The 13853-nt window shown below is 50.8% G+C and overlaps 1 protein-coding gene across 4 annotated transcripts in view; it reads left to right on the top strand.

Moving 5' to 3' along the window:
• LOC134936784 (fumarylacetoacetate hydrolase domain-containing protein 2) overlaps positions 1-13853 on the top strand; it is an 85695-nt gene that overhangs the window by 45002 nt on the left and 26840 nt on the right. For all 4 annotated transcript variants that reach the window (XM_063932040.1, XM_063932039.1, XM_063932041.1 and 1 more), the window contains exon 3: positions 5466-5682. In XM_063932040.1, the coding sequence (XP_063788110.1) occupies positions 5466-5682 (217 nt within the window). The remainder of the gene's footprint in view (positions 1-5465; positions 5683-13853) is intronic.

Here is a 13853-nt window from a genome sequence, read left to right as displayed (position 1 = left end):
AGCACTGCAGCTGTGCGCCATTGCTCCTCATACACACTTCACACTCCGGTCACTGAGGGTGCAGGGCGCTGGGGGGGGGGGGCGCCCTGAGCAGCAATAAAAACGGGTTCACTACGGCTGGCCGGCGGTCGGGCTCCCGGCGACCAGCATCCCGGCGCCGGGAGCCCGACCGCCGGCTTACCGACAGCTTGGCGAGCGCAAATGAGCCCCTTGCGGGCTCGCTGCGCTCGCCACGCTACGGGCACGGTGGCGCGCTACGCGCGCCACACTATTTTATTCTCCCTCTATGGGGGTCGTGGACCCCCACGAGGGAAAATAATTGTCGGTATGCCGGCTGTCGGGCTCCCGGCGCCGGTATACTGAGCGCCGGGAGCCCGACCGCCGGCAAACAGAAGACCACCCATAAAAACACCTTGGCTGGCAAATATATCACAATATATAGCCCCAGAGGCTATATATGTGATAAATACCCCTGCCAGATTCCATAAAAAAGCGGGAGAAAAGTCCGCGGAAAAAGGGGCGGAGCTATCTCCCTCAGCACACTGGCGCCATTTTCTCTTCACAGTGCAGCTGGAAGAAAGCTCCCCAGGCTCTCCCTTGTAGTTTTCAGGCTCAAAGGGTTAAAAAGAGAGGGGGGGCACTAAATTTAGGCGCAATATATGTATACAAGCAGCTATTGGGGGAAAAATCATTCAGTTATAGTGTTAATCCCTGCATTATATAGCGCTCTGGTGTGTGCTGGCATACTCTCTCTCTCTGTCTCACCAAAGGACTTTGTGGGGTCCTGTCCTCAGTCAGAGCATTCCCTGTGTGTGTGCGGTGTGTCGGTACGGCTGTGTGGATGAGGAAGGTTACGTGGAGGCGGAGCAGAGGCCGATAAATGGGATGTCGCCCCCAGTGGGGCCGACACCAGAGTGGATGGATAAGTGGATGGTATTAACCGACAATGTCAACTCCTTACATAAAAGGCTGGATGACGTAACCACTGTGGGACAGCCGGCTTCTCAGCCCGCGCCTGCCCAGGCGTCTCAAAGGCCATCAGGGGCTCAGAAAAACGCCCGTTACCTCAGATGGCAGACACAGATGTCGACACGGAGTCTTACTCCAGTGTCGACGAGGTTGAGACATATACACAATCCACTAGGAACATCCGTTACATGATCTCGGCAATGAAAAATGTGTTACGCATTTCTGACATGAACCCAAGTACCACATAAAAGGGGTTTTATTTTTGGGGAGAAAAAGCAGCCAGTGTTTTGTTCCCCCATCAGATGAGTGAATGCAGTGTGTGAAAAAGCGTGGGTTCCCCCGATAAGAAACTGGTAATTTCTAAAAAGTTACTGATGTCGTACCCTTTCCCGCCAGAGGATAGGTCACGTTGGGAGATATCCCTTAGGGTGGATAAGGCGCTCACACGTCTGTCAAAAAAGGTGGCACTGCGGTTTTAGGATACGGCCACCTTGAAGGAGCCTGCTGATAAAAAGCAGGAGGCTATCCTGAAGTCTGTATATACACACTCAGGTTATATACTGAGACCTGCAATTGCCTCAGCATAAATAGTGCTGCTGCAGCGTGGTCTGATACCCTGTCAGATAATATTAATACTAAGACAGGTATAATATTTTGCTAACATAGAGCATATTAAAGACGTCGTCTTATATATAAAGGATGCACAGAGGGATATTTGCCGGCTGGCATCCAGAATTAATGTAATGTCCATTCTGCCAGGATGGTATTAGAAACCCGGCAGTGGACAGGTGATGCTGCCTGTAAAAGGCACATGGAGATTCTGCCTTATAAGGGTGAGGAATTGTTTGGGGATGGTCTCTGGGACCTCGTATCCACAGCAACAGCTGGTAAGAATTTTTTTTTACCTCAGGTTTCCTCATAGCCTAAGAAAGCCCCGTATTTTCAGGTACAGTCCTTTCGGCTTCAGAAAAGCAAGCGGGTCAAAGGCGCTTCCTTTCTGCACAGAGACAAGGGAAGAAGGAAAAAGCTGCACCAGCAGCCAGTTCCCAGGATCAAAAATCTTCCCCCGCTTCCTCTGAGTCCACCGCATGACGCTGGGGCTCCACAGGTGGAGACAGGTGCGGTAGGGGCGCGTCTCGGGAACTTCAGGGACCAGTGGGCTTGCCCACAGGTGGATCCCTAGGTTCTGCAAATAGTATCACAGGGATACAGGCTGGAGTTCGAGGCGACTCCCCCTCGCCGTTACCTCACATCAGCCTTGCCTGCTGCCTCGGAGAAAGGTAGTACGGGCGGCAATTCACAAGCTGTACTTCCAGCAGGTGAAATCAAGGTACCCCTCCTTCAACAAGGCGGGGGTTACTATTCCAAAATGTTGTGGTACCGAAACCAGACGGTTCGGTGAGACCCATTCTAAAATTGAAAGCCTTGAACACTTATATACGAAGGTTCAAGTTCAAAATGGAATCGCTCAGGGCGATTATTGCAAGCCTGGAGAATTTCATGGTATCATTGGACATCAAGGATGCTTACCTGCATGTCCCTATTTACCCTCTTCACCAGGAGTACCTCAAAATTGTGGTACAGGATTGTCCATTACCAATTCCAGACGTTGCCGTTGGTCTGTCCCCGGCACCGAGGGTATTTACCAAGGTAATGGCCGAAATAATTATCCCGTAATTGGACGATCTCCTTATAAAGGCGAGGTCCAGGGAGCAGTTGTTCGTCGGAGTAGCACTGTCTCGGGAAGTGCTACAACAGCACGGCTGGTTTCTGAATATTCCAAAGTCACAGCTGGTTCCTACGATGCGTCTACTGTTCCTGGGTATGGTTTTGGACACAGAACAGGATAAAAAGGTTTTCTCCGGGAGAAGTCCAAGGAGTTGTCGTCTCTAGACAGAGACCTCCTAATACAGATACAGGTGTCGGTGCATCAATGCACGCGAGCCCTGGGAAAGATGGTAGCTTCTTACGAAGAAATTCCATTCGCCAGGTCCCATGCAAGGATCTTCCAGTGGGATCTGTGGGACAAGTGGTCCGGGTCGCATCTTCAGATGCATCGGCGGATAACCCTGTCTCCAAGGGCCAGGGTGTCACTGTTGTGGTGGCTGCAGAGTGCTCATCTTCTAGGGGGCCGCAGATTCGGCATACAGGACTGGGTCCTGGTGACCACGGATGCCAGCCTTCGCGGCTGGGGGGCAGTCACACAGGGAAGAAACTTCCAAGGCTATGGAAAAGTCAGGAGACTTCCCTACACATAAATATTCTGGAACAAAGGGCCATTTACAATGCCCTAAGTCAGGCTAGACCCTTGCTTCAACACCGGCCGGTGCTGATCCAGTCAGACAACATCACGGCGGTCGCTCATGTAAACCGACAGGGCGGCACAAGAAGCAGGATGGCGATGGCAGAAGCCACAAGGATTCTCCGACGGGCGGAAAATCATGTGTTAGCACTGTCAGCAGTGTTCATTCCCGGAGTGGACAACTGAGAAGCAGACTTTCTCAGAAGACACGACCTCCACCCGGGAGAGTGGGGACTTCTTCATCCAGAAGTCTTCCAAATGATTGTACACCGTTGGGAAAGGCCACAGGTGGACATAATGGCGTTCCGCCTCAGCAAACAGCTACAAAGATATTGCGCCAGGTCAAGGGACCCTCAGGCGATAGCTGTGGACGCTCTGGTAACACCGTGGGTGTACCAGTCGGTGTATGTGTTCCCTTCTCTGCCTCTCTTACCCAGGGTAATGAGAATAATAAGAAGGAGAGGAGTAAGAACTATACTCATTGTTCCGGGTTGGCCAAAAAGAGCTTGGTACCCAGAACTCCAAGAAATGATCTCAGAGGACCCATGGCCTCTGCCGCTCAGACAGGACCTGCTGCAGCAGGGGGCCTGTCTGTTCCAAGACGTACTGCGGCTGCGTTTGACGGCCTGGCGGTTGTACGCCGGATCCTGAAGGAAAAAGGGCATTCCGGAGGAAGTTATCCCTACGCTATTTAAAGCTAGGACAGAAGTGAACGCAAACCATTATCACCGCATATGGCGGAAATATGTTGCGTGCTGTGAGGCCAGGAAGGCCCCAAAGGAGAAATTTCAGCTAGGTCGATTTCTGCACTTCCTACAGTCAGAGGTGACTATGGGCCTAAAATTGGGTTCCATTAAGGTCCAGATTTCGGCTCTATCGATTTTCTTCCAAAATAGAACTGGCTTCACTGCCTGAAGTTCAGACTTTTGTTAAGGGAGTGCTGCATAGTCAGCCCCGTTTGTGCCTCAAGTGGCACCGTGGGATCTCAACGTGGTGTTGGATTTCCTGGAGTCGCATTGGGTTGAGCCACTTAAATCCGTGGAGCTACAATACCTCACGTGGAAAGTGGTCATGCTGTGGGCCTTGGCGTCGGCCAGGCGTGTATCAGAATTGGCGGCTTTGTCATACAAAAGCCCTTATCTGTATTTTATATGGCTAAGGCGGAATTGAGGGCTCGTTCCCAATTCCTTCCTAAGGTGGTATCAGTTTTTCATGTGAACCAACCTGTTGTGGTGCCTGCGGCTACTTGGGACTTGGAGGATTCCAAGTTACTGGACGTAGTCAGGGCCCTGGAAAGTATATGTTTCCAGGACGGCTGGAGTCAGGAAAACTGACTCGCTATTTATCCTGTATGCACCCAACAAGCTGGGTGCTCCTGCTTCTAAGCAGACTATTGCTCGCTGGATCTGTAGCACGATTCAACTTGCACATGCTGCGGCTGGACTGCCGCACCCTAAATCTGTAAAAGCCCATTCCACGAGGAAAGGGGCTCTTCTTGGGCGGCTGCCCGAGGGGTCTCGGCTTTACAACTTTTGCCGAGCTGTTACTTGGTCGGGTTCAAACACTTTTGCAAGAGTCTACAAGTTTGATACCCTGGCTGAGGAGGACCTAGAGGTTGCTCATTCGGTGCTGCAGAGTCATCCGCACTCTCCCGCCCGTTTGGGAGCTTTGGTATAATCCCCATGGTCCTTACGGAGTCCCAGCATCCACTTAGGACGTCAGAGAAAATAAGATTTTACTCACCGTTAAATCTATTTCTCGTAGTCCGTAGTGGATGCTGGGCGCCCATCCCAAGTGCGGATTGTCTGCAATACTTGTTTATAGTTATTGCTTAACTAAAGGGTTATTGTTGAGCCATCTGTTGAGAGGCTCAGTTATATTTCATACTGTTAACTGGGTATAGTATCACGAGTTATACGGTGTGATTGGTGTGGCTGGTATGAGTCTTACCCGGGATTCAAAAATCCTTCCTTATTGTGTCAGCTCTTCCGGGCACAGTATCCTAACTGAGGTCTGGAGGAGGGTCTTAGTGGGAGGAGCCAGTGCACACCAGGTAGTCCTAAAGCTTTCTTTAGTTGTGCCCAGTCTCCTGCGGAGCCGCTAATCCCCATGGTCCTTACGGAGTCCCAGCATCCACTACGGACTACGAGAAATAGATTTACCGGTGAGTAAAATCTAATTTTTTTTTTTATAGGGCCCTGGATTGTAGTCAAACCATATTGGCCCGCTCTCAGATCAAAGTCATGGCACCTATCACCGACCCGGAGAAGGTTATATGTATTGGGATGAATTATGTGGATCATTGCCTGGAGCAGAATGTCCCTGTTCCCACAGAGCCCATCATCTTCAGCAAGTTCCCCAGCTCCATTGTGGGTCCATTTGACCCGATTGTCCTTCCAGCAGAAAGCCAGGTGCCTGTGTTGCAGGATTGAGTATTATAAGTGGGAAGCAATGATAAGTGTTACCATCACATGATGGGATAATAGGAGTGCGGGATGTAGCATACACACTGTCAGTAATCACTTGTAAAACTTGCACACAGGAGGCATCTACTTGGCGTTGCGGCAAACCATGGAAATATTCCTGAGTAGAGAGTGGTTTAGGCAAGTAATTTAAGGATAAACTAAAGGCCCATACACACTGGGCGATTTTGAACTCAAAGTAGCTCACTTTTGGCATTTTGAGCTACTTTGAGCTCAAACTTGGCCAGTGTGCATGGTCTCCTACTGTGGAAAGTGCTTCAAACACCCCCCTTCTCCCCCGTGAACATCGCTGGTCGCAGGAAAACAGCTCAGTGTGTATACACTAAGCTATTTTCCTGCTAGCGATGTTCGCGATCATTGCTGTGTGTACACGCTGGGCAAAAACAGTGTGTATGCACCTTAAGCATACAGTCACCTGTCTGTCACCTGTCCGCAGCGGGATGGAGATGGTGTCCTGGCTGGCGGGATGCCGGCTGTCAGGATCCAGACAGCGGCATCCTGGCAGCAGGCACAGCGTGTCCCCCTCACAGGCTCGCTGCACTCGCTATGGGATCTGTTCTTCCTTGGGTGGTGGCATGGACCCACCACCCGAGTGGGAATATCGGGGTGCGGTCGGCATTTTATCTGCTGTCGGTATTCCAGCGTCGGAATCCTGAATGCCGGGATCCCGACAGCCGGTATATTAACTACATGCCGTTCCCAGCCTACTAGCAAGATCCATACATGTTATTTCTCTGACGTCCTAGTGGATGCTGGGTACTCCGTAAGGACCATGGGGAATAGACGGGCTCCGCAGGAGACTGGGCACTCTTAAAAGAAAGATTAGGTACTATATCTGGTGTGCACTGGCTCCTCCCTCTATGCCCCTCCTCCAGACCTCAGTTAGAATCTGTGCCCGGCCAGAGCTGGATGCACCCTAGGGGCTCTCCTGAGCTTCCTAGAAAAGAAAGTATTTGTTAGGTTTTTTATTTTCAGTGAGATCTGCTGGCAACAGACTCACTGCTATGTGGGACTGAGGGGAGAGAAGTGAACCTACCTGCTTGCAGCTAGCTTGGGCTTCTTAGGCTACTGGACACCATTAGCTCCAGAGGGATCGAACACAGGCCCAGTCCTCGGTCGTCCGGTCCCGGAGCCGCGCCGCCGTCCCCCTTGCAGAGCCAGAAGAACCGAAGAGAAGTTGAAAATCGGCGGCTGAAGACTCCGGTCTTCATTAAGGTAGCGCACAGCACTGCAGCTGTGCGCCATTGCTCCCTCTGCACACCACACACTCCGGTCACTGATGGGTGCAGGGCGCTGGGGGGGGGGGGGCGCCCTGGGCAGCAATTAGAGTACCTTACATGGCTAAATAGCACATAATACAGCTAATAAACTGTATATGTGCATAATCCCCCGCCATAAAGCATATAAAAAAGTGGGAGAAGTCCGCCGACAAAGGGGCGGGGCTATCTTCCTCAGCACACCGGCGCCATTTCTCTTCACAGCTCCGCTGGAAGGCAGCTCCACAGGCTCTCCCCTGCAGTTTCCAGGCTTCAAGGGTAAAAAAGAGAGGGGGGGCACTAAATTTAGGCGCAAACTCTGTATAATAAGCTGCTATAGGGAAAAATCACTCACTTTGGTGTAAATCCCTGGTTATATAGCGCTGTGGTGTGTGCTGGCATACTCTCTCTCTGTCTCCCCAAAGGACTTGGTGGGGTCCTGTCCTCAGTCAGAGCATTCCCTGGGTGTGTGCGGTGTGTCGGTACGGCTGTGTCGTTTGATGAGGAAGCTTATGTGGAGGCGGAGCAGGTGCCGATAAGTGTGATGTCACCCCCTGCGGGGCCGACACCAGAGTGGGTGGATATGTGGAAGGTATTAACCGACGGTGTCAATTGTAAGGAATTACATAAAAGGTTGGATGACGTAACAGCAGTGGGACAGCCGGCATCTCAGCCCGTGCCTGCCCAGGCGTCTCAAAGGCCATCAGGGGCTCAAAAACGCCCGCTACCTCAAATGGCAGACACAGATGTCGACACGGAGTCTGACTCCAGTGTAGATGACGATGAGACAAATGTACAATCCACAAGGGCCATCCGTTGCATGATTACGGCAATGAAAAATGTGTTGCACATTTCTGACAATAACCCGGCTACCACTAAAAAGGGTATTCTGTTTGGGGAGAAAAAGCAACCAGTGTTTTTTTCCCCCATCGGATGAGTTGAATCAATGAAGTGTGTGAAGAAGCGTGGTGTTCCCCCGATAAGAAACTAGTGATTTCTAAGAGGTTACTGATGGCGTACCCTTTCCCGCCAGAGGACAGGTTACGTTGGGAGACTTCCCCTAGGGTGGATAAGGCGCTCACACGCTTGTCAAAAAAGGTGGCACTGCCGTCTCAGGATAGGGCCGCCTTAAAGGAGCCTGCTGATAGAAAGCAGGAAGCTATCCTGAAGTCTGTATATACACACTCAGGTACTATACTGAGACCTGCAATTGCTTCAGCATGGATGTGTAGTGCTGCAGCAGCTTGGTCCGATACCCTGTCAGATAATATTGATACCCTCGACAGGGATACTATTTCTCTGACGTCCTAGTGGATGCTGGGAACTCCGTAAGGACCATGGGGAATAGACGGGCTCCGCAGGAGACTGGGCACTCTAAAAGAAAGATTAGGTACTATCTGGTGTGCACTGGCTCCTCCCACTATGACCCCCCTCCAGACCTCAGTTAGATTTCTGTGCCCGGCCGAGCTGGATGCACACTAGGGGCTCTCCTGAGCTCCTAGAAAGAAAGTTTATTTTAGGTTTTTTATTTTACAGTGAGACCTGCTGGCAACAGGCTCACTGCATCGAGGTACTAAGGGGAGAAGAAGCGAACCTACCTGCTTGCAGCTAGCTTGGGCTTCTTAGGCTACTGGACACCATTAGCTCCAGAGGGATCGACCGCATGGAACTGGCCTTGGTGTTCGTTCCCGGAGCCGCGCCGCCGTCCCCCTTACAGAGCCAGAAGCAAGAAGAGGTCCGGAAAATCGGCGGCAGAAGACTTCGGTCTTCACCAAGGTAGCGCACAGCACTGCAGCTGTGCGCCATTGCTCCTTATGCACACTTCACACTCCGGTCACTGAGGGTGCAGGGCGTTGGGGGGGGCGCCCTGAGGGCACTATATGACACCTTGGCTGGCAAATCTACATCATATATAGTCCTAGAGGCTATATAGATGTAAAATTACCCCTGCCAGTATTCCAGAAAAAGCGGGAGAAAGTCAGTTGAAAAAGGGGCGGGGCTTCTCCCTCAGCACACTGGCGCCATTTTCTCTTCACAGTGCAGCTGGAAGACGGCTCTCCCCTGTAGTTTTCAGGCTCAAAGGGTTAAAAAGAGAGGGGGGGGGCGCACAAAATTTAGGCGCAATATTGTATATACAAGCAGCTATTGGGAAAAATTCACTCAATATAGTGTTAATCCCAAAATTATATAGCGCTCTGGTGTGTGCTGGCATACTCTCTCTCTGTCTCCCCAAAGGGCTGTGTGGGGTCCTGTCCTCAGTCAGAGCATTCCCTGTGTGTGTGTGCGGTGTGTCGGTACGGCTGTGTCGACACGTTTGATGAGGAGGCTTATGTGATGGCAGAGCAGATGCCGATAAATGTGATGTCGCCCCCTGTGGGGCCGACACCAGAGTGGATGGATAGGTGGAAGGTATAAACCGACAGTGTCAACTCCTTACATAAAAGGCTGGATGACGTAACAGCTATGGGACAGCCGGCTTCTCAGCCCGCGCCTGCCCAGGCGTCTCAAAGGCCATCAGGGGCTCAAAAACGCCCGCTCCCTCAGATGGCAGACACAGATGTCGACACTGAGTCTGACTCCAGTGTCGACGAGGTTGAGACATATACACAATCCACTAGGAACATCCGTTACATGATCCCGGCAATAAAAAATGTGTTACACATTTCTGACATTAACCCAAGTACCACTAAAAAAGGGTTTTATGTTTGGGGAGAAAAAGCAGGCAGTGTTTTGTCCCCCCATCAAATGAGTGAATGAAGTGTGAAAAAGCGTGGGTTCCCCCGATAAGAAACTGGTAATTTCTAAAAAGTTACTGATGGCGTACCCTTTCCCGCCAGAGGATAACTTACGCTGGGAGATATCCCCTAGGGTGGATAAGGCGCTCACACGTTTGTCAAAAAAGGTGGCACTGCCGTCTTAGGATACGGCCACTTTGAAGGTACCTGCTGATAAAAAGCAGGAGGCTATCCTGAAGTCTGTATTTACACACTCAGGTACTAGACTGAGACCTGCAGATAGTGCTGCTGCAGCGTGGTCTGTAACTCTGTCAAACAGGGATACTATTTTGCGAACATAAGACGTCGTCTTATATATGAGGGATGCACAGAGGGATATTTTGCCGGCTGGCATCCAGAATTAATGCAATGTTCATTCTGTCAGGAGGGTATTAGAGACCCGACACTGGACAGGTGATGCTGACTTTAAAAGGCACATAGAGCCTTATAAGGGTGAGGAATTGTTTGGGGATGGTCTCCTGGACCTCGTATCCACAGCAACAGCTGGGAAAAAAAAAATTTTTTACCTCAGGTTTCCTCACAGCCTAAGAAAGCACTGTATTATCAGGTACAGTCCTTTCGGCTTCAGAAAAGCAAGCGGGTCAAAGGCGCTTCCTTTCTGCACAGAGACGAGGGAAGAGGGAAAAAGCTGCACCAGTCAGCCAGTTCCCAGAATCAAAATTCTTCCCCCGCTTCCTCTGAGTCCACCGCATGACGCGGGGGCTCCACAGGCGTAGCCAGGTACGGTGGGGGGCCGCCTCAAAAATTTCAGCGATCAGTGGGCTCGCTCACAGGTGGATCCCTGGATCCTTCAAGTAGTATCTCAGGGGTACAAGCTGGAATTCGAGGCGTCTCCCCCCCCGCCGTTTCCTCAAATCTGCCTTGCCGACAACTCCCTCAGGCAGGGAGGCTGTGCTAGAGGCAATTCACAAGCTGTATTCCCAGCAGGTGATAGTCAAGGTGCCCCTACTTCAACAAGGACGGGGTTACTATTCCACACTGTTTGTGGTACCGAAACCGGACGGTTCGGTGAAACCCATTTTAAATTTGAAATCCTTGAACACATACATAAAAAAATTCAAGTTCAAGATGGAATCGCTCAGGGCGGTTATTGCAAGCCTGGAGGAGGGGGATTACATGGTATCCCTGGACATCAAGGATGCTTACCTACATGTCCCCATTTACCATCCTCACCAGGAGTACCTCAGATTTGTGGTACAGGATTGCCATTACCAATTCCAAACACTGCCGTTTGGACTGTCCACGGCACCGAGGGTCTTTACCAAGGTAATGGCAGAAATGATGATACTCCTTCGAAAAAAGGGAGTTTTAATTATCCCGTACTTGGACGACCTCCTTATAAAGGCGAGGTCCAAGGAGCAGTTGTTGGTCGGAGTAGCACTGTCTCGGGAAGTGCTACAACAGCACGGATGGATTCTATACATTCCAAAGTCACAGCTGGTTCCTACCACACGCCTACTGTTCCTGGGGATGGTTCTGGACACAGAACAGAAAAAAGTGTTTCTCCCGCAGGAGAAAGCCAAGGAGCTGTCATCTCTAGTCAGAGACCTCCTGAAACCAAAACAGGTATCGGTGCATCACTGCACACGAGTCCTGGGAAAAATGGTAGCTTCTTACGAAGCAAAATTCCATTCGGCAGGTTCCATGCAAGAACCTTTCAGTGGGACCTCTTGGACAAGTGGTCGGGATCGCATCTTCAGATGCATCGGCTGATAACCCTGTCTCCAAGGACCAGGGTATCTATACTGTGGTGGCTGCAGAGTGCTCATCTTCAAGAGGGCCGCAGATTCGGCATACAGGACTGGGTCCTGGTAACCACGGATGCCAGCCTTCGAGGCTGGGGGGCAGTCACACAGGGAAGAAATTTCCAAGGACTTTGGTCAAGTCAGGAGTCGTCCCTACACATAAATATTCTGGAACTGAGGGCCATTTACAATGCCCTAAGTCTGGCAAGGCCTCTGCTTCAAAACCAGCCGGTACTGATCCAATCAGACAACATCACGGCAGTCGCCCATGTAAACCGACAGGGCGGCACAAGAAGCAGGATGGCGATGGCAGAAGCCACAAGGATTCTCCGATGGGCGGAAAATCATGTGTTAGCACTGTCAGCAGTGTTCATTCCGGGAGTGGACAACTGGGAAGCAGACTTCCTCAGCAGACACGACCTACACCCGGGAGAGTGGGGACTTCATCCAGAAGTCTTCCAACTGTTGGTAAACCGTTGGGAAAGGCCACAGGTGGACATGATGGCGTCCCGCCTAAACAAAAAACTAGATATTGCGCCAGGTCAAGGGACCCTCAGGCAATAGCTGTGGACGCTCTAGTGACACCGTGGGTGTACCAGTCGGTTTATGTATTCCCTCCTTTGCCTCTCATGCCAAAGGTACTGAGAATAATAAGAAAACGAGGAGTAAGAACGATACTCGTGGTTCCGGATGGGCCAAGAAGAGCTTGGTACCCAGAACTTCAAGAAATGATATCAGAGGACCCATGGCCTCTACCGCTCAGACAGGATCTGCTACAGCAGGGGCCCTGTCTGTTCCAAGACTTACCGTGACTGCGTTTGACGGCATGGCGGTTGAATTCCGGATCCTAAAGGAAAAGGGCATTCCGGAAGAAGTCATTCCTACGCTGATAAAAGCCAGGAAAGAAGTAACCGCAAACCATATCACCGTATTTGGCGAAAATATGTTGCGTGGTGTGAGGCCAGGAAGGCCCCAACAGAGGAATTTCAGCTGGGTCGTTTTCTGCACTTCCTACAGTCAGGGGTGACTATGGGCCTAAAATTGGGTTCCATTAAGGTCCAGATTTCGGCTCTGTCGATTTTTCTTCCAGAAAGAACTGGCTTCACTGCCTGGAGTTCAGACATTTGTAAAGGGAGTGCTACATATTCAGCCCCCTTTTGTGCCTCCTGTGGCACCTTGGGATCTCAACGTGGTGTTGAGTTTCTTAAAATCACATTGGTTTGAGCCACTTAAAACTGTGGATTTGAAATATCTCACGTGGAAAGTGGTCATGTTATTGGCCTTGGCTTCGGCCAGGCGTGTGTCAGAATTGGCGGCTTTGTCATGTAAAAGCCCTTATCTGATTTTCCATATGGATAGGGCAGAATTGAGGACTCGTCCCCAGTTTCTCCCTAAGGTGGTATCAGCTTTTCACTTGAACCAACCTATTGTAGTGCCTGCGGCTACTAGGGACTTGGAAGATTCCAAGTTACTGGACGTAGTCAGGGCCTTAAAAATTTATATTTCCAGGACGGCTGGAGTCAGGAAAACTGACTCGCTTTTTATCCTGTAGGCACCCAACAAAACAGGTGCTCCTGCTTCTAAGCAGACTATTGCTCGCTGAATTTGTAGCACAATTCAGCTGGAGCATTCTGCGGCTGGATTGCCGCATCCTAAATCGGTAAAAGCCCATTCCACGAGGAAAGTGGGCTCATCTTGGGCGGCTGCCCGAGGGGTCTCGGCTTTACAATTTTGCCGAGCTGCAACTTGGTCAGGGGCAAACACGTTTGCTAAATTCTACAAAATTGATACCCTGGCTGAGGAGGACCTTGAGTTTTCTCATTCGGTGCTGCAGAGTCATCCGCGCACTCCCGCCCGTTTGGGAGCTTTGGTATAATCCCCATGGTCCTTACGGAGTTCCCAGCATCCACTAGGACGTCAGAGAAAATAAGATTTTACTCACCGGTAAATCTATTTCTCGTAGTCCGTAGTGGATGCTGGGCGCCCATCCCAAGTGCGGGTTGTCTGCAATACTTGTATGTAGTTATTGCCTAACTAAGGGTTATTGTTGAGCCATCTGTTGAGAGGCTCAGTTATATTTCATACTGTTAACTGGGTATAGTATCACGAGTTATACGGTGTGATTGGTGTGGCTGGTATGAGTCTTACCCGGGATTCAAAATCCTTCCTTATTGTGTCAGCTCTTCCGGGCACAGTATCCTAACTGAGGTCTGGAGGGGGGTCATAGAGGGAGGAGCCAGTGCACACCAGATAGTACCTAATCTTTCTTTTAGAGTGCCCAGTCTCCTGCGGAGCCCGTCTAT

Source organism: Pseudophryne corroboree, chromosome 6 (assembly GCF_028390025.1).
Source record: "Pseudophryne corroboree isolate aPseCor3 chromosome 6, aPseCor3.hap2, whole genome shotgun sequence".
NCBI lineage: Eukaryota > Metazoa > Chordata > Amphibia > Anura > Myobatrachidae > Pseudophryne > Pseudophryne corroboree.
Note: the sequence above shows the minus strand (reverse complement) of the source record. Positions and strands in the feature narration are given on the sequence as shown.